Source organism: Ruditapes philippinarum, unplaced genomic scaffold (genome assembly GCF_026571515.1).
Source record: "Ruditapes philippinarum isolate M1 unplaced genomic scaffold, ASM2657151v2 ctg1375_1_1_1_1, whole genome shotgun sequence".
In the NCBI taxonomy this organism is placed as follows: domain Eukaryota; kingdom Metazoa; phylum Mollusca; class Bivalvia; order Venerida; family Veneridae; genus Ruditapes; species Ruditapes philippinarum.
This window is the reverse complement of record NW_026857788.1, coordinates 475301-495960: the sequence shown is the minus strand read 5'-3', so window position 1 is coordinate 495960 and position 20660 is coordinate 475301. Positions and strand designations below refer to the sequence as shown.

At 31.6% G+C, this 20660-nt stretch overlaps 1 protein-coding gene across 2 annotated transcripts; it reads left to right on the top strand.

Moving 5' to 3' along the window:
* The first annotated feature begins 10411 nt into the window (after positions 1–10411).
* Positions 10412–19811, top strand: LOC132751050 (ubiquitin-ribosomal protein eS31 fusion protein). 2 transcript variants are annotated; one of them, XM_060741155.1, is made up of 5 exons: positions 10412–10503; positions 16466–16524; positions 17307–17361; positions 17850–18067; positions 19632–19811. In XM_060741155.1, the coding sequence occupies exons 2-5, from the start codon at positions 16477–16479 to the stop codon at positions 19779–19781; spliced, it is 471 nt and encodes a 156-aa protein (XP_060597138.1). In that variant the 5' UTR covers positions 10412–10503; positions 16466–16476; the 3' UTR covers positions 19782–19811. The 2 variants fall into 2 exon arrangements, with proteins under 2 accessions (XP_060597138.1, XP_060597137.1); XM_060741154.1 differs by lacking the exon at positions 10412–10503 and having other exon boundaries at positions 16456–16524.
* The last annotated feature ends 849 nt before the right edge of the window (positions 19812–20660 follow it).

The window sequence follows — 20660 nt, the reverse complement described above, 5'->3', positions numbered from 1 at the left end:
AAACTTGACATATTGATACGTCAAATGAATGCGCAGGTAAAGTTCAAATTTGGTCATGGTTCAATGATTTTTGGCAGAGTTATGCCCCTTTCACTTTGAAAATAATATGGAATTTTCTGTTTCCGTTTATTATCTCCCCAACGGTACAATACATTCAACTCAAACTTGACATATGGATATGTCATGAGAAAATACAGGTCAAGTTCAAATTTGGTCATGGTTCGATGATTTTTGGCAGAGTTATGCCCATTTTACTTTGAAAATAATATGATATTTTCAGTTTCCGTTCATAATCTCCCCAAGGGTACAACACATTCAACTCAAACTTGACATATTGATACGTCAAATGAATGCGCAGGTAAAGTTCAAATTTGGTCATGGTTCAATGATTTTTGGCAGAGTTATGCCCCTTTCACTTTGAAATTAATATGAAATTTACAGTTTCTGTTCATTATCTATCCAACAGTGTAACATATTCAACTCAAATTTGACATATGGATATGTCAAAGGAATGCCCATGTCAAGTTGGAATTTGGTCATGGTTTGATGATTTTTTGGCAGAGTTATGTCCCTTTATAATATAGATACATCTTAGGAATAGGCAGTTTAAGTTTGAATTTGGTCGTGGTTCAATGATTTTGGACGGTCGTGGTTCAATGATTTAGGACAAACTTCTCTTTCCTGAATGTTGGAAAAATTTTGAACTTTCAGTTTCAGCACTCATACTTGTGTGGAAATGTATGTAGCCATTATTTTGGCTACAAATATGCAATATGCTATTTTCAAAAGGTTAAGACTGAATAATTTCAGTGCCTTGAACATTGTATGAAAATGGTTTGTGTTAACATTGAAAAGTTTTAAGGGCTTTGAACTGAAAATGAAAAAAATAATTAGTGCAAAAAAATTTGGAACTAAATATTATAACATCTGAAATTTTGGCTGCATGCGGGGGCATCCGTGGCATGATGACACATTTCTAGTTGATAGATTGTAACACAAATGATAACTATCATGACTACATGTGTGACACATGTAATTTAGGTTAATACAAGGTCAAGGTCACTAGAGATGATAAAATATCCAGCTATTTTACGAATATTGCCTGGAGCAAATCTCCTATATGCATATCCAGATCTCTGTCAAAAATTTTTTTAGAAATGGGCATATTTTGTGACAATGTTGCCCTTGTTTGTGACTTTCTAATGAACTCACAAAATGAAAAATTTAATACACAAGGTTCGAATTTTGGCATGCATTGTTCATAAACTTGTTAGCAAATATCATGCATCATTTTTGATGACATTCAGTGTTAGTTTGTTTCATCTGTGATGTGATTTTCGCAGCTTCTGTGTAAGCAGACTGTTGAAATAGAAGAGCACTGCAAAAGAACCATAATTTCATGTTAAATTTTTAAGTATCTCCATGTATGGACTGATTTTCAGTGATAAAAATTGCTCAAATGTATCTGTTAACACACATACATGGAGGTATTTCATTACATAAATGTATATTTTCTATGATAAACTAAATGTTGAATGTACAAGATCTTGCATAGATTTTGCAATCAATAGTCAAACTTTGAAATTATTCTATTGTGTACTCATTTAATAATTCCTTTAGGTGGGGGACATTGGTAGATCTGTTAAAAAATTGTGTCTCAATGTAAAGTTTAAATTGTTTTAACCACTTTGCCCCTTGTCTGCCTTTCTATTTTCCACGTATTTTGCCATTCCTGTACTTTAAAACCATGAATTACAATTTTCAGTACTTTATTATTTCTTTTTCTATTTTAGGTTGGGATGAAGGTGTGATACAGGTAACTATTGTCTGTTTGTGTAGATATTATTATCCAACCAAGTTTAAGAGGGGAGTCTGTGGCCGAGTTGTTGAGGTTTTTGAGTTTAAACCACTTGCCTTTCACCTTTGTACATGTAGGTTTGACTTTGAGCTGCGCAAGCGTCCTCTGGTTTTCCTGTGAGAAAGCTATCCAGCTAGCTTATGGAATGTCAGTGTTTCTACTCCTGTGCCCATTTGTGCCTGAAATAATGCACAGAAGGGCACCTGAGATCTTCCTTTACCAGTAAAGCAGGAAAGTCGCCATAAGGCGTATACTGTGTTGGTGTGAAGTAAAACAAAAAAAAGAACAACATGTTTTAGAATGACTGTATAGGAAACATTAAGTTGTATAGGAAACATTAAGTTTTATCCTGTCCTGCTCGGATAGTTTTTCATGAAAATTATTGAAGCAGTTTACATAATGTAACTCCATATATCAAGTGTGATATAATAATTCTACTTCTGTGTGGATGCTTCTGAAAGACTGTTGGTCTGTCTGTAGATCAGATCTGGTATTTTCAATACCTATTAGTCCTATGTTGGGGATATTTGTAATACCATGCAGATAAGCCCTGAATGATTTAGGATAAAGGTCTCGGAGACCTTAACAAAACAAAAAAAACTAGAGAACACTTGAGCCTAAAGTCACCATATATGGTATGGTAAATGGCATCATGACTTATTTATTTAGTTGCAATAGAGGGGTAGGGGCATATAAATTATTAATTATGTACATTGTTCAAACATCTCATGTCAGCATAAATTTGGACCTTTGTTAATATTGTTAATTTTATCTTTAATAATAATGTTTTTGTCTCATTTTGTTTTAATCTTTAAATAAGGGTGACTGGTATCCTTATATGTGTATGGAGTCTTCTGCATTTTAGAAATAATGACCTTTTCCTGTTATGAATAGGTGTTCTTTTTGTACTAGGGACCATCTATTATTGTAACCAGTTTGAATATTTCATCAGGAGTTCAATGCATTATTGAAAATATATTGAATGAAAATGTTATTGATGTTTCAGATGAGTTTAGGTGAGAGAGCTAAATTAACAATCACCCCGGATTATGGATATGGAGCCAGAGGATATCCTCCAGTATATCCTTTTAATAATCACTTTATCACTGATAATAAACTCTAGGGAAAAGAGATAGATTGTAGAAGTATGCAGAAAATTTGCTATTGAATTTAAAAAGCTTGATTATATATAAGAAGAGAGGGTGGTTAAGATTGGTAACTTGGATTCATTTGCTTCCCCACCTGCAATTTGAATGCACTCAGGAACTTTTCATGTGAGAAGCTATTAAGCTAGCTTACAGATGGTTAGTGCTTCTACCAAGGTGTTTACTAGGAAGAGTTATGTTTAAGTAGAATAAAACTCTTAATCCAGAGGTAGTGTGTCTGCACTTTTCGCTGTTTTGAAAAGTCAACTTTACCAAAAAAGTATTGACTCAAGTCATGATTGATCAGATACATTGGTTTTTAATAGCCTAGAAAACTCTATCTCATCTCGTTTTTACTGTGCATAAATCAATCTGAATTGATAGAATTAATGAGAACAGGTAATAATTAGAATATTATGCTAAGACAACATGGTCATTTTGTTTTAACAGTATAAACTGTTGAAGACTGAAAATCTAAACGAATAAGTTTAAATTTGTAACCATGGGAGCCTTAGTTTTATCACCCAGGAAGCTGTGGAGTGAGGCTTGCCTTGGTTCAAGGCAGTCTGATCCGCGCAGTCTGATCAGGATCCATGCTGTTCGCTATCAGTTTCTCTACTTGTTATAGGGTTTGTAAGCGAACAGCATGGATCCTGATCAGACTGCGCGAATGCGCAGGCTGGTCTGGATCCATGCAGGTCGCAAACCCATTATGTTGGTTTTGTCATGACAAGGCTGAAATTATTATGCACTTATATTTAAATATTTTAGTTTTCAGTCTTAAAAACTTACATATTATCCTTAACACAATCCACTATCCCGGCAAATGCTACTCTCATCTTTGATGTTGAATTACTTAAAATTAATTAGAAAAGATGAGACAAGCTTCAAATGATATTACACAAGACAATGTACAGCTGCAAATTTCTATATTCTATCTAAAAGATGTATATACCAGCCAAGGAATAATCAACATGTTAAGTTAATTATATTGATTTGAACTTGTACAAAAAGTTACAGTGCTCTTCTGATCTTTCCATGATTGAAAAAAAAAATGGACCAAGAATGGTAAACATGACATACATTGTAGTTTCGTGTCATTCAACTATCGGGTATCTGGACATGAACAATCATTGGAACAATATTGAAGATTTATAAGTGAAGGTTGAAGGATTGTTTTTGAAATTTAGCTTACTTTATATATTTATTCTCAACAAAGTTTTGACCAAGATATTTTTTTTTTTGTTGTTGTTTTTTCCATGTAGTAACATATGAAATTTTAAACTATGGAATAAAGATATTTATTGTTTGGCTGACATCTTATATCACTATTAAATATGAAGTTATATGGTTTATAGCTCATATTGAGCTCTATATTTTTATAGTGTAATGGAAGGAAAAAACTCATTACTTTTTAAAAATCTTTTTATACTCTATTTTTGATTGATGAAGGAATAAACTTTTCTCACAGTAATAATTGTTCATTGAATTGTTTGTTTTGATTAAACATGTTCAATTTGTACAAATCAAAATCTTCATTATTTATATCACTTGTATTTATCAGAATTTATTATTTTCTTTAATGACAACTTCATTAACAGGAAAAACTTTGATACATTTTCATTTAAATTTTTTTTTTTTTTTTTGTTTTTTATTTTGTAAAATTGAATAACATCCAATCTAGGGGAGTGATCATACACCATGAGCATTTCTGTTTCTTTATGAACCAAGCATCTTACTGTCACTTATCAGGTATTCATCTATTTTCAAACATTTATTAATGAATATGTTATCAAGTTGTGTACTTTCATTGGATATTTTACTGTTTTTATATATCCATTCTTTTTTATACAGGATTTTTTCCAGCTTTATTCTTATTTTATATTGAAACAAATGAATTTCAAAGTACCAGTCATGTGTATATCATGGAAATGTCACAATAAAAGTGCTACAATTGACGAATGTTTGTTTTATTTTTGTACCACTATCACATTATTTGGATCAATTTCTCCTTGATCTGAAGCTTGTGGGTTCAGGTTTGAATTAAAACAAACAGGCTCAACATTCTTCACATGGGCCTGTCTTGTTATTTATATATATGTAATATAAATTATTGTGTAAAAGTTCTTTTAATCGCAAATACTTCATTTAACCAAACTTCATAAAGTTACTGAATGGAAACCATCTAGCTTGATGCATGCCTGCCAGCTAATCTGCCTCTTTTTTGTTGTTGTTTTTTAGCTCGACTATTCGATAAGAATAAGTAGAGCTATTGCAGTCACCCGAGCGTCGGCGTAACCACTTATGTTAAAGTTTTTGTAATAGTTCAAATATTTTCAAAGTCCATTGACATATGGCTTTGAAACTTTGCACACTTGTTCACCATCATGACCCCAACCTGTAGACAAGAGGAGGTAACTCTATCAAGCATTTTGACAGAATTATGCCCCTTTTTGGACTTAGAATTTACGTTAAAGTTTTTGTAATAGTTCAAATATTTTCAAAGTCCATTGACATATGGCTTTTAAACTTTGCACACTTGTTCACCATCATGACCCCAACCTGTAGACAGGAGGAGGTAACTCTATCAAGCATTTTGACAGAATTATGCCCCTTTTTGGACTTAGAATTTACGTTAAAGTTTTTGTAATAGTTCAAATATTTTCAAAGTCCATTGACATATGGCTTTGAAACTTTGCACACTTGTTCACCATCATGACCCCAACCTGTAAACAGGAGGAGGTAACTATATCAAGCTTTTTTTTTTACTATCAAGCACTAAGAATAGTCGAGCGTTGCTGTCCTACCGACAGCTCTTGTTTGGTGTGGAGTCAATGACAGTAAAACTAAAAATAGAAAATCTGTTTCTAGTCGATACATTGAGTAAGGAATAATATATTTCAATTAAATTTGGTGTGAAAAAACCTTGCATTGGATTGCTTTTGGACCCCTTAGGGTCAAGGTCATTGTTTCTAAAAACAGAAAATCAGTTTCTGGTCAATAACTTCAGTTTTGAATGAGATATTTCATTCAGTTTTGAATGAGATATTTCAATGAAACTTGATATATAGTAAGGTTATGTTAAGACCTCGCTTACCGTTGGCTTTGGGGCTCCATGGTCAAGGTCACTGTTAGTAAAAATAGAAAATCTGTTTCGGGTGATTTTAGTTTGAAATGAGATATTTCAATGAAATTTGGTGTATGGCAAGGTTATGTAAAGACCTCACTGCTTGTATTTGTATGGATGACAACAAAACTGTCAAGAGTGGTGATAGTTGATAAACTGGTTTCGTGGCATTGCCATGTTTCTTGTATTCCCCTTACAGCAAAGTTGGAATCATCTTGTAAATGTATATGTAATTTGTTGCCATTGAATTTTAACACCCCCCCCCCCCCTCGTTTTAATTAAAGTATAGTAATTATAGTAATTTTTCATGTGCAACATCTAGGTCTGAAACTCAAAGGTCAAGGTCATACTGGCTTCAAAGGAAGAATTTTATAAAAGTGCACAGATGGTTGTGTATTATCAACAATTCTGTCATTGATGGATGGATTTAACAATTATTTTGCATAAATGCGTTGGATATAATGATGATGCGCAAAAGAACACTGGTGTGCTGGGTCAACAATTTTGTCATTCTTGGATGGATTTAAAATTTATTATACATAAATGTGTTTGACATAATGTCAACATGAATCAGGTCCCTACCTTAAAGGTTGAGGTCGCACTTGTATTTTAACCCATTACCAGATATACACCCATTTTTCAGCCCCCCCCCCTCCCTTATTGTCTCAAATGGTGAAAAAATGCCTTATTTAGGCCCCCAACACCTGTTTTTGTTTGAGAAATGTTGTTTAAAAAAGTGACAATTTTTTCGGCGCCGCCAGGCCCCTTCTGTTTTTGGGTTTGAAGGGGACAGAAGTCCCCCTCATCGCCAAGAAAATTTTGGACCCCAGATCGATCATAAGGTAACATGTTACAACACTGAAAAGCCATTTGACTCTATCTCATCCATTGAGAAGTTACATTACTTTGAAATCAATTTTGATGGGGGAAAAATCAACGCAAAATAGTGATTTTTGGCAATTTTGAGATGTCCCCTCGTTGCCATGGTAACTAAGCATGTTGTTACAGATTGAAGCAGTTTTTTAGTCTCATAGCTCAATTTGAACTTTTCAATGAAAACATCCATTTTTTCACAAAATGCTTATCCAGTTATGGGTTAAAGTCGTGATATGAAAATTTATTTAAAGTGTATTTGTGGTTTTGTCCGGTCAAAATTCTGCCATTCATGAATGGATTTTAAAATAATTAAGCATAAATGTGTAAGACATGACATCTGATGATGATGTGTCGTGCCTAGGGTCATGTATCCGGATCAAAGTTTATGGTCACACTTGTATGTCAAATTTTGAATAGATTGTCTATTTTTGTGCATAGCTTTGTCATTCATGGATGGACTTTGAATTAATTATGCATAAAAAAATGCTGCATGCTTATTAAGATTATATGTAGAATCTAATGAGCAAATGGGCAGCCCAAGGTCAAGTTCATACTTAACTGTCAGAAGTCATGATATGACAGTGCATTGATATGTCCAGTCTTTGTCATTCATTGACAGATTTTGTAATAACTTTGTTTAAAGAAATGGTCTTTAAAACAATTTGTGATGAGTTTGTGGCTTAAGATCAAGGTCACGCAACAGGTCTTTTAGCTTTTATACATTGTAGTTTCATAAAAGTACACCCATGGTTTAATATATCAAATCATCAATTCTGTCATCTGTGAATGAATTTTGAAATAAATAGGCATACTTCTGTGGCTAGCAAGAAATCAGATTCCCAACCCAAACTCGGTGCAAGCCAACATTCATGTATTTAAAAGTTATAAAATAAATTAGTATATAAGTAAAGCATTTAAAGGTAAAATATGAGCAGTGGAAATGCAATATACTCTGAAATTTAGTCAAATTATGAAGTAGAACACTGAAATGTTCAAGCAATCGAAGTGCCATTGCATCCTTTAAGATTGAAACAGTACGCTATGAATATATACCTTTTACAAACTGGACTTGCTTTCATTATGTTCAAATCTGTGTTCTTACGAAAAGAGAGCACGTTATACTTATATTACGGAAAAAAGCACTATATAATTACATCATACTAGAACTCGCATCTAGAGCAAATAGCCTAAACACCGGATTTTCTGATGTCAAAGGATGTACAAAAAATGATTTAGCTGCAGTGGTGCAAGAGAGCGTGGGTTAATTGTAGCACACACTTGCTGTCCATGAACAGGCTCAAACAAACAGCGCCTGCAACAGTTTCCGTTTTGGCCTTCCTTTGGGATTCATTTTTTACCTCATTTAATTGTTACATCAGTGTTGTTTGTCTGTTTGAAGACCGTAAAAGTTGCGCCTTGTACATTTAATCAGAGATGCTATATATTCCCGATCCTTAATTGAGCCTTCTGAAAATATAAAATTGAGAACAAGTAACAACCGGAACACAGAAAAATTATATACATAAAAACAGGAGAATTAGTGACAATTATATATTGTACCCGTAAAATAAAATAAAGATATAACTAGATTCTTTATTATAACTGAAATTTCTCTCTCTCTCTATATATATATATATATATATATATATATATATATATATATATATATATATATATATATATATATATATATATATATATATATATATATATTATATATATATTTATGTATTTAGGTATCTTAACCGGCATTTTATGATTCATATACATCTATATTTTAACAAAGCCGAAGATAGTTGCCAAGGAAGTGTGTTCAGATATTTTTCGAATATAAACTCTGATTTATATACACGATAGTTTAAACATTTGCTTACAGATTGGACATCACTGTTCCAACTTTGAATGAACTGATCTCGAAGTTTGGACTTAACAAGACTTTTGAGATTATGCGGACTAGGACATCTTGGGATGTTTCTGAAAAAAAATGTCTCGGGCTAACGGCCTCGCTATTTTTTAGCAGAAACATCCCTTGGTGCCGCCCCAGCCAGTGTTATATCCTCGTAACTAACTTGTTTCATGTATTTTAACTATTACATTTACTTATATATAAAAATTTGTTTATAATTTCGGCGTATTATGCCTTCATCAGGGGTGTATTACATGTATAATGTGCACACAATAGAGCACAAAATCTTCATACGTGTTTACTGTATAGTATCAAAAATTGATATGTCTTTGTTGTTGTAAAAAAGTTGGTAAAAAAATAGTTTTTTTTTGGTGGTTAAATTCTTTATTTTTAAGTTGGTATGTATTTATCCTGACTACTGCTAAATGCTTTATTGTAAATATGAAGAATTGCATTATTGTAATTCTGTTCTATTTTGGTATAATTACATTAATTGTAAAATTTGTAAATAAGTATATGTTTCAAAATAACATGTATTTATTAAGTCACCTATCATCTTTTATTATTATTAATATTTAACCTTACAGTTAACAGTTACTGGTGTGATAGAAAAAAGTTGTAAGTGGTTAAATTGTTGTACTACACTTATCCCTCAAATGGTAAGTTACATGTAATGTATTGTGTATTGTTTAAAGTGTAATATATATATATATATAATATATATAATATTTAAGGACTGTTTTAAGTTTAAAGAAATAAATTGGCCACTAGACATGTAATTGATTATGTTCTAAATTAGAACATAACATATAATAATAATTAATGTAATGCATTGTTTCTATTTTATTTCACTTTATATTTACATATTGTTATATACTTATTTCAAAGTGTTGTTTGTACCTTTACTTAATGTAACAACCTTACAGTACAGTTATTAAAAATTAAATTGGTATATAAACGTAATAACTTTACAGCTGTTGTTAAAATAGAACTAACTTAACCCTCGAGGACTCGGATAGTTATATTTGAATTGCACCAAACCACCCCTATTACACTCGTCATTTTTGGCCGAGAATTGTGAAGTAATCTCCATAAAAATACGTACCTGATGTAACAACTGGAACACACAAAAAATATATACATAAAAAGATACATAAAAGACAGGAGAATGATGGACAATTATATTGTACCCATAAAACAAAATGAAGATATGACTAGATTCTTGATAATAACCGAAATTTATGCTTCATTAACAAAATTTTCTAGGAGACTACTGTAATCATACAACATATACTTATTATTTGCATGTTGTAGTTATTTCTTTACAAAATAAAGCATGGCTTGATTCGTTTTCACTATTCATAAGATCTTCAAATTTCAATGTATTAGGATACCTATTATAATACAGTTTAATAAATTTTGGTCAACTATCAACAAAATTTGAACAATAAAAGAGATAGTGTAATTCGTCACAAAACAAGTTTTTGCAATTTCTTCGTGGTGCTTTTATTTCTTTCGTGTAAACAGAGTGTTGACTTACGCATGCGCTACAATGACTTCCTTTTCCGTGTCTAGCCGCCATAGTTGCATGGTATGATATTTCGCTGTCACATTTTTTGCTTATTGTGTGAGCTTAACACACTTCAATAGTCATCAACATTCATAAAAGATGCTATGAAGTTATTATTTGCACGACATGTTAAGTCATTAAGTTTGATTTAAGTTAAGACTTTCCTTCAATTCTTGAAAATTCCCCCACGTGGTTTGGTCCGAAACTCATTATCTACAGATTTGTTCAATTTCAAAAAAATAACATAACCATAACAATTTGCGGCAATGTTTTAAACGGATACTGGTTTTTTCTGTCATCAAAAGTTTTCGTGTCACTTATGCACTAGTGAAACTGAATTTTAGTACGTCTTATCCAAGAAATCGCCTCTATACATAATAATTTCGGGTATCGATATTTTCTGTTATAAAATGCTTTTTTTTTTTTTTAAAATTAACTAATACCAGGTTTATTAAACTCTTCCTAATTTTCCACATTTGTGTTAATTTTAAAGAGTTTTGATGCTAGCTTAACGTAGCAAGTCTTTAGATGTATTATCCTATTTGAGTTTGAAGTTTTCTCTTGTGAAGTGAAAGTTTTGTATTCCAAAGGCTGGTGCTTCATTATTTCTCTATGTTTAAAAAAACCCACAGACACTTGGGGTTTGGAGCTCAAAACGCTTTTAAAATCCAAATAAAATGCATATTTGTCAATCCCAGCACATGTACTGATCATATATATCAAAAAAACTAAATATAATAGCAACCCCAGTTAAAATGCAATCCGGTCAACTCGTCCCCTAGTCAACTTGTCCTCTGGTCAACTCGTCACCTTTTTGGTCAACTCGTCCCCTACTTTTGGTCAACTCGTCCTCAAAGAGTCAACTCGTCCCTAATATGGTCAACTCGTCCCCTACGTTCGCTCTATTCGTCACTATTATGTTGTAAATCAATGTCTTTAAATAGTACGTTTTATGTAAAATTTATAATGAATTTCATTGATATCGAAATATTAATAAAATAACGTCTTTTTTACGTTAAATTTTAATGATCTTTATCTAACCCACGTGCATAGCTTTGATGTAAAATTACAAAGACAGGTAAGTTTGCAAACATTCAATTAATGTTTAATTAATCGGAGTTTTAATGATAATTAAAACTAAAATTAGGTCCAACTCTTTGATTTTTACCTCCTCCCTGAATGGATTAAAGACTGACGACAGATTAACAGAAATTGGAAGTGCTAAAAACTTTATGTCGGTGCGTATTGATCTCATTATAGAAGGATCGTGTCAATTAAAAACATGATAATTGTTTGTTGTGAAATTGTCAATTGTTTCTGATTTTTTTAAAATTGAATTTCATTGTAATATTATGGTCCATTATCATAGGAGTTGTATAAACATACATGCCTTTTGAAAGAGTTAGTATTTTTTTTTTTTCATTATATTTTTTAAATAAAAAATCCGTACAATGATATTTGCCGTGGATATTAACTAATTGAAAACATAAAGTAATTACTAAATATTCAAATTGCCATCTAATAATAAGTAAAGATTAATATTAAATTTCCATAAATAAATCTTTAAATTGATCTCAAAGAGGAGCTGTATAAAACCGAGTTCCAGAATTTCTTGTATAATACAAGTCAACATATTGAATGTATTAATTGTATTTAATTCAACATTTTCACATATTTGACCATACACCATCAAAAACAAAGTCGACTTTTGGAAAATAAAATTTTATATAACAACCTTTGGCACGATTTTCACGCGATTTGTATAATTTCTAATTAAAGACACGCGTTCTTTTAATATGTATATACGTATCCAACCACAGAGGCAAATGTGTCTTTAATCCTGTTATCAAATTACTATGTGTTTACTTTAATAACCAAAGGCACGTGTCATGATATATTTAATTAACAACAAAAAAAAACCTCCAAATATTCGCATACAAAAAGCGTCAAAATATGTCAAATTCAGTAATTTTATAATGTATTATTTTAACAGTCTATGATAATTTATTGGGGGGGGGGGGACGAGTTGGGGACGAGTTGACGAGGGGACGAGTTGACCAAAAAGGTGACGAGTTGACCAGGGGACGAGTTGACCAGGGGACGAGTTGACTCTGAATCGTTAAAATTTCAACTTTATTACAATGTCTTTTAAGTGTGTTTTAATGATAGAATTAAAATAGACTAACTTAGAACATTTTAAATTTTGAAAATATCTTGAAAAACAAAAAAGTTATGAAGGTTTGAAGTTTGTGAAATGTCGTAATTTTCTGGAAGATTGTACCTATATATTATATAGGAAAATGATTCGAGTTCGCGGACCCGAGCAAAGCGAAATTTTTATTAAAAATGTCATAACTTTTTTATTTTTTAAGATAGTGTAATCAAACTTGCCAAACTTATAGAATTTTTAGTGTAGTTCCATTTCTGCACTCTGTTTTAATGTGTGAAAAACAATATTGACTATACTGAAAGAAATATTCATGAAATTCATAATGAAAAAATATCTTTTTTTTTTCAATTTTATTTTCACAACACCGATAACAAGATTAAATCATACACAGTGATTCATTTCATTTTCAAATCAATTATATCTATCTTTTAAAGAATATATGACAGTGAATCATCAATAAATGCATATTATAATCACTGTCAGTAAATGATTAATGATTATTCTAAAGTTTGTACCACTCTAAAAGTCTAGTAATGACAAGTATATTTTTCAGTAATTATTTTATAATCATAACATAAATTGTTTAACAGTCATAGCATTATCTTAAAATTGTCACAACTGTCATATAGTGCTAACTGTTTGATGTTTAAAACACTTTACAATTGTAGATCAGTTTCATCCAAAGTTAATATTTTTCTTTAAATTAAACAGAAAAAAGTGGCATCAAACTTGCTGTATATAATAAATTGTTTCAATTTCGTTATGTTCACGAATGAACCACAGTTGACAAGATTGGGGATAGGGAATAAGTACTGATAGCAGTACATTTTAACTTGGGACGTTCAAAATTGTTTTTTCAGCAAGTCAGTCACATTTTAAACTCTTTTCACCTTCTTCTGATGAAGTAGTTTACTTTTCTGATTTTTTAAATACTTTGTTTACAATTGAAGCCACTTTTGACGATTTATTTCAGCAAGAATGTTAGCAAATTGAGCAGGCTTGTATGAACACATCTACGGATGTTTCTAATTTCAAAATTTCACCATTTTCGTGTTTAAATGTTGAATTCTGCTTAAGCTGGTGCTAGGGGGCATGGACAGTAACTTGCAATTTCCAGTACCGTCTATAAACGGGTTCAATCAAACCGAGCCTGCAACATTTTCAATTTTGCCGTGTTTGGCTTTCTTTAGGGATTCTGTTTTTCTCTATTTTGTATCCATGTTTATCGCAGAAGGCTTTTAGCAAAGTCCATTAGTAATGTCGGTAACTTTTGGCAGAGGACCATATACTATGTTCTGTTCTGCCCGCCAAATCGGAAAATGTTCCCAGTGTAGACATAATGATAATTAGCAGCTGCTGTGTACCATAACTGAAATAAAAAAAAGTTTTCAAGTGATCAACAAAGAATTTCTAGAAAACAAATTTTCTATTTGTGAAATCTAACAATAAATCATAGTTCATACTATATAGGTAAAGGAAATCTGCAAGTCATAATCAGATGTAGATTTTTTTTATAGATCTACATTGACTACAAGACTAGATCTACTTGGGCTCTAGTTTAGAAACTAACATTTTTTTATTTCTTTGAAATATTCATTCATAATTTATCATAACCTGAATACTTTCAAACATACGTTTGAAAATATATGATAAAATCAAATGAGAGTGATCAAGAAGGCCTGATTTTTACAAGACACTTTCTTTCTTACCGATGCACGAACAACAACAACAACTAACCAGATTGAATTATTTACGTCATGCGACCCTGCATGGTTGAAAATGTCACAATTCAAAACAATTTATCTCAAATATATTTTTGACATCATAATTATACGTAAATGACATGAATAATACAAACAAACATTCAGACTTATTCAATTTTCCCCAACTACCGATTCAACAAACAGCGGAATGAATTTCGGGCTGTTTAGGTTACGATAAAACATAGAATTTCCTTTATTTAATGGTCATAACTTTTGCTAATTAAATTATAGATTAAAAAACAATTATATTACCTACCTAAAACTTCAATAAATCGGCGTTTAACGCAAGTAAAACTAGCATAATTGGCGTTCTAGTTTTCATTTGTATACGATTCATATTTATCGAGTATTCGAAAATGGCGGCCGGCGGGTCACGCGGGTCAAAATTAGCATATTGTTATTTTTACGAGCGGATGTGACAAGCTTATCGTAGGCGCAGAATAATGATTTATATATCAAATTAATCTTTAGAAAGTGAAGAATATTAATATATTTTTATATTCAACATTTTCCAAAAAGTCAGGTGCATAAATCACATTGACTTTAGCGGACTATTTCTCGGCACAGAGGGGTCATATGTTAAATATAAAAATAGCACCAGAAAGCTTATCCAATCATCTTTCGAATGATGCGTGATTCATTCATGTCAAACGAGTGTATATAGGTCGCATATAGAATGTAAACACATGACCATTTTACAATTAGCAGTCGTGTTAATTATCGGCCGTATGTGTGAAAATTACCGATTTTCTCGACTTCAGATAAGGAATCTGATTGATTAGTTAAACCATAATAAACAAATTTTACATGATTTTAAAGAGAATTTATTATGCTTTCTTTTGATGTAAAGTTTTAAAAAATCTTTCAAGAAATAAATTTTTAATGTTTAAAAGAGTGAAGATAGGTGGTGGATTTCTCCAGAATTCCAGCTGATAAGCCATTGATTTATCTATCGATCGGGGTTGCTAAATATAAGCCGTTTTGAAAAAATTTCATATTTCAACATCTATAATAATAGTCCTAATTATAAGACCTATACGTAACCTATTTCATGTTTATCATTCATTAATCTGATATTTTACATTTTCCATGTTACGTTAGGTCTTAACAGATCTTTGCAAAATCGTGTAGCAAAAAAATTGACATTAGACATCGATTTAGATCTAATGAATTTAATTAAAACAGCGTGTATTTACATTAATTTTGACCTATTTATGAACAAAACTAAAAAATAAATACCTTTTAACAAAATAATTGAACTGTCACATCCCAAAAGTCATGATTAAATCCTCTCATTTAATTAAATTCCTTGTACAGCCGATATACAAATGGCCGCCATACAGTGCGCGAAATCTGATTGGCTAATTCAAATGCAAGCGTTTAAATGAGTCCAGTCGGCTATGACCGAAGCCATCCGATTATGTGGTTCCCAAACTTAAAAGCGCTGCGCATTTTGCACACGGCAAAGCTGGGGCCACATTATCGGATGGCTTCGGTCATAGCCGACTGGCACGTTTGAATTTATCGAAAGATAATGTCATTGAAGGAAAACGGCGATAATCTTGATATTTATTTCGGCTGTTGCGTTGTTTATATTACCGTTGAAGTTAAAAATTGACCATCATCGTGAAGAATTATATCTTCTGTGTCGATGGACCAAAGAATTATGTGAAAATATTGGAAATGGAATAAAATACATGGTGATTATGACGGTAGGGGTGCGGATTTTTTCCGGCGAACATTTTTATCTTGTGTATTATTATAGATGTTGAAATATGAATTTTTTTCAAAACGGCTTATATTAAGTTTTTTTGATATATATGATCAGTACATGTGCTGGGATTGACAAATATGCATTTTATTTGGATTTTAAAGGCGTTTTGAGCTCCAAACCCCAAGTGTCTGTGAAAAAACCGAAGCAGTTTACTTAAGTACATTGTGAAGAAATAAAGATACAGTTAAGTTATTTACACAATTTCTCATAATTTGCGATATTAACATTACTGACAACAGACATGATAGTAATTATGATTTTTATTTATGATTTCAGAAGTGGTAATCATGCAGATTTTTGTGAAGACCCTTACGGGCAAGACTATTACCCTTGAGGTAAGTTTTCTTTAGAGAAAAGTGTAAACATGAAGTTTAACATGGACATTATCTGGGCTGATCTTGTTAAATATTATAAGATATAATTTCAACAAAATTAAAAAAAAAATTAACAGGCAAAAAAAAAAGTGTTTGTAGATTTTGACCGATTCAGTCAGTAGGGTTTGACCAGTTACACTTTGACTGACTGACCAGTTATACATTGACTGTTTCTTTTTTACCAGTTACATACTCGAACAACTATCTACTGGCATCAGTGCTGTTCATGTATAGGGTTATGTCAACCATGTCCGGTCCAGTTAAGAGAGACTAGATTTAGAGTTTGTTGCATTATCATAAGACAATGTATGCAGTCTAAGTTGATAAACTTGTCTTAGTCTAAATGGAGTTTTGAAGTTTGATGCATTTTATTCTTGACATAATGAAGTTTACTGTGAAATTCTTTGTAAGAGCATTGGATTAGTAATGCTGCTAGTTAGATCCTTGGCACAGAAAATTTCTCTGTGGCCATTGACCTCTAACATTCAAAATTTGAAATGTAATCATAAATGTTTATTTGCTCTCATTGCTAATTGTAAAAAGTCGTCATGTGAGATTAGATTAGTTTGCAGAGAACTTGGTAATTACTGTAAAGTTATACAGGAAAACAAGTTAGATGATCAACCGCCATTAAGATATGATCCTAAAATGTAGGCAAAGCCAGAAACAGACGCGCAATGTGAAATTCTTACTTGGATCCATGTTGTAAAGTGTTGATCATTGACTATCTTTTTGTATTCCAGGTTGAGCCCAGTGATTCTATTGAGAATGTAAAAGCTAAGATTCAGGACAAGGAGGGTATGATAATTATTCTTTTCTGTGCTGATACATATAAATTTTTATCTAGGTCATCTTTTGATGGATGATTTTGTATCTTAATTATTATATTCTTCAATGTTCGGAAGGTATGTAGGGCTTTTCTGCTCCAAAAATATCAGTAGTAAACTGTCTGATAATGATTACATTTCTCAACATTTGCGAAAACATAAAGGAGCAAAATTGGAATTATAATCATTTTGAATTGTTAAGCTACCTTATTTTCACACTAAAAATGTAAAAAGTGTAATTTAATAGTCAATTCTTAAAAGATTGTTCAAACAAATATGTCTTGACCTGACTAAAAAGTAGTAAGAACATAAATCGAAGAAGAAACAGTGTGTCACCTATGAGGTTTGAACAATGTAGACCCTGTTTTCTCGCTTATGATAAATACTCTTCAGAAAGAAGTTTCTGCATTAGGCGTCTTAAACCTTGATTAAATATGTAATCTTAACCATTTATTACAGGTATCCCTCCAGACCAACAGAGATTGATCTTTGCTGGAAAGCAGTTGGAAGATGGTCGCACACTCTCTGACTACAATATCCAGAAGGAATCAACCCTCCATTTGGTACTCCGTCTCCGTGGAGGTGCCAAAAAGCGCAAGAAGAAGAATTACACAACCCCAAAGAAGAACAAGCACAAGAAAAAGAAGGTCAAGCTTGCTGTGCTTAAATACTACAAAGTAAGACATTTACTTGTTTCCTCAAAATTGAAACTGTGTGCTGTATGAAGGATTTCTTTTTTCCATTTAGACAAAATTAGACACTGCTATGGTCTAGTGTTTAAAATCCCTGGCCTATAACCATGAATAGGTCAAATTATGCCAGGATCTTTTCATTCTTTCATGTGAAAAAGCCGATTAGCTAATAAATGGAAGATGCATTCCTGTGCCTTAAAAAGTTTCATATACGGGGCATCTTGAGTCATTAGGGAGAGTTTTCATACAGCTTTTACAGTTTCTTTGTGACTAAACAGCCAAAAAAAAAAACACCCCACATTAGTTTGACTGAGCTTGCTAGGTTATCTCTGTAAGTAGGGTGCAAGATACTGAACTCTGCTGTATTAGTCCTGGGTGCAGTTTATTATTCAGTAAAGGTGTGTTTGAAAAACGTTGTTTTATCTAATGCCATTTGTGCTGTGTCACTTTTGTTGGCTATATTGAAGAGTATTGTACATACACTCACAAATACAGACCATTAGATAATCATTTAAGTGTATTCAAGTGTTACTTCTGAAATAAGTTACAGATGAATTGCCTGTTAAATAGAATATTGAAAAATTAAGTATTATTTAAAATATATAAGTTAGAATAAGAAGTAAGTTGTTCAGAAATTGTGGATGAACAGTTGGATATTATTACCCTTTATCATACAAAATGAGCATTAGTTTAGAAACTAAATAAATAGGCTTAAAATTTGTCAAGTATTTGGACCCTATCTGTTCTTTGTGATTTCTACAAATGATTTAAATTGGTAGGTTTGCCAAGATGCGGCATTAAGGTTTGAAGATGTAGTTAAATTATCTCATGAAAAGAAAGCCATACTGAATCTTGCATGAATAAAATGAAATTCAATTATTACTATCTAACAATTAAGGATGTACACTTTCATTCTAATTTCTAAAGGACATTACGATATTTCAGTAAGGTTGTTTTGTCTTTGATACAAATTTTCAGATAAATACTTTCAGCTTTAAGGTCTGGGAGCTTTAAATATAAATTATTAATAATTATGCCAAAAGGTAAGTCTTCCTACAGGAAGATTGAAAAAGTTCACAATTACATGTACAAACTTAATTAGAATTTTAAAAGGGACTCCACTGAGGTTTTTTGACATGACGGGACTGAAAATATTTTTTCCAGATAAATGTACTGTTTGATATAGGTCTAGGCCACTAATCTTTGTGCAAAATTTCAGATCATTAACGCACTTCGGTTTTCCAGAATAATTATTCAAATTGTAAAAAATGACCGTAAACGAAAAGCGTTTAAACGCTTTTCACTCATATCGGGCTTTAGAAGAAAAGCATAAATATACGATTTTCAATTTATTTCAAAGTATAGTTCTTAAATATCTTTGCATATATATCTGTTTAAAGTGCTCCAGCTCATTTATTTAAGAAATTCCAATGTTATGTTTTTAGGCTTTTAAACCTCAGTGGAGTCCCTTTAAGGATAAATAAATATGATTTGTCAAAAGTGATCTTTTTAACTTGGTGCTCACAATAAAAAAATTCCTTTGTTTCAGGTTGATGAGAACGGCAAGATCACCCGCCTGCGTCGTGAATGCCCAAATGAAGATTGCGGAGCTGGCGTCTTTATGGCATCCCACTTCGACAGACAATACTGTGGAAAATGTTGTCTTACATATGTGTTTAACAAGCCTGATGATAAATAAATATTCTCAATAAATCTAATTACAAGGGAATTTGTGTTCTTTGAGTTTGAAATTGTTGTATTTTAAGGTATCAAAAATGGTTTTACCCAAGATGAATCCATTAAAGACGTTTTCAGAAGTTTAAATTTAGGCTAAATGAAAATTGTTGAATAGAATTTCTTTAAACTTGGTATGTTATTAGAATAATTATGATGACAGAACAATTTTAAGCGGAATAAAAAATTGGGATTATTCTCGTTTGGAGTTATCTGCCTCTGAATTTGACTTGCTTAAATAATAATTGCTGTATTTACAATACCTTATATTTTCTTATTTTCATATAGCTTACTTCCATTTGAGTCGGTGTGCAAAATTATAAAAAAAATTGGATTCATTTGCTTTTCCCCCTTTAAACCTGTGGCCTTTAAAAAAAAAAGAATAGCACAATTTTGAAGAATTTAAAGTCCCTTTATTCAAACTGTAAAATTTTAACAAATAATATGGAATTGCATGTTATTATGTATTGTGATCAACAGTAAAAAGAAGAAAAAATATTCCAAAGCTAAAGGTTTTAATGAACTGTATAGGTTATCTGCCCTTGAAATGACCACAAACTATTAAATATTTATTCATGGGCAGATAACTCTAAAATGAAATCAGTGAAACACCTCTTTTACTGGAAATATATGCCATTATTCTAACAGGATACCAAGTTTAAAGAAATTCTTTTCAACATTTTAATTCTGTTTTCAGTTGATTGAATGGGTCATTTTAGAAAACTGTCTTTGATATAAACTGAATCTTGCGACTTGTTTGATAAATGCCCTATCAACAGGTCATCATTCTTTTTAAACACAGTAACTTTGGAGGGTATTACTTTGAACACTCCAAATGCCAAGT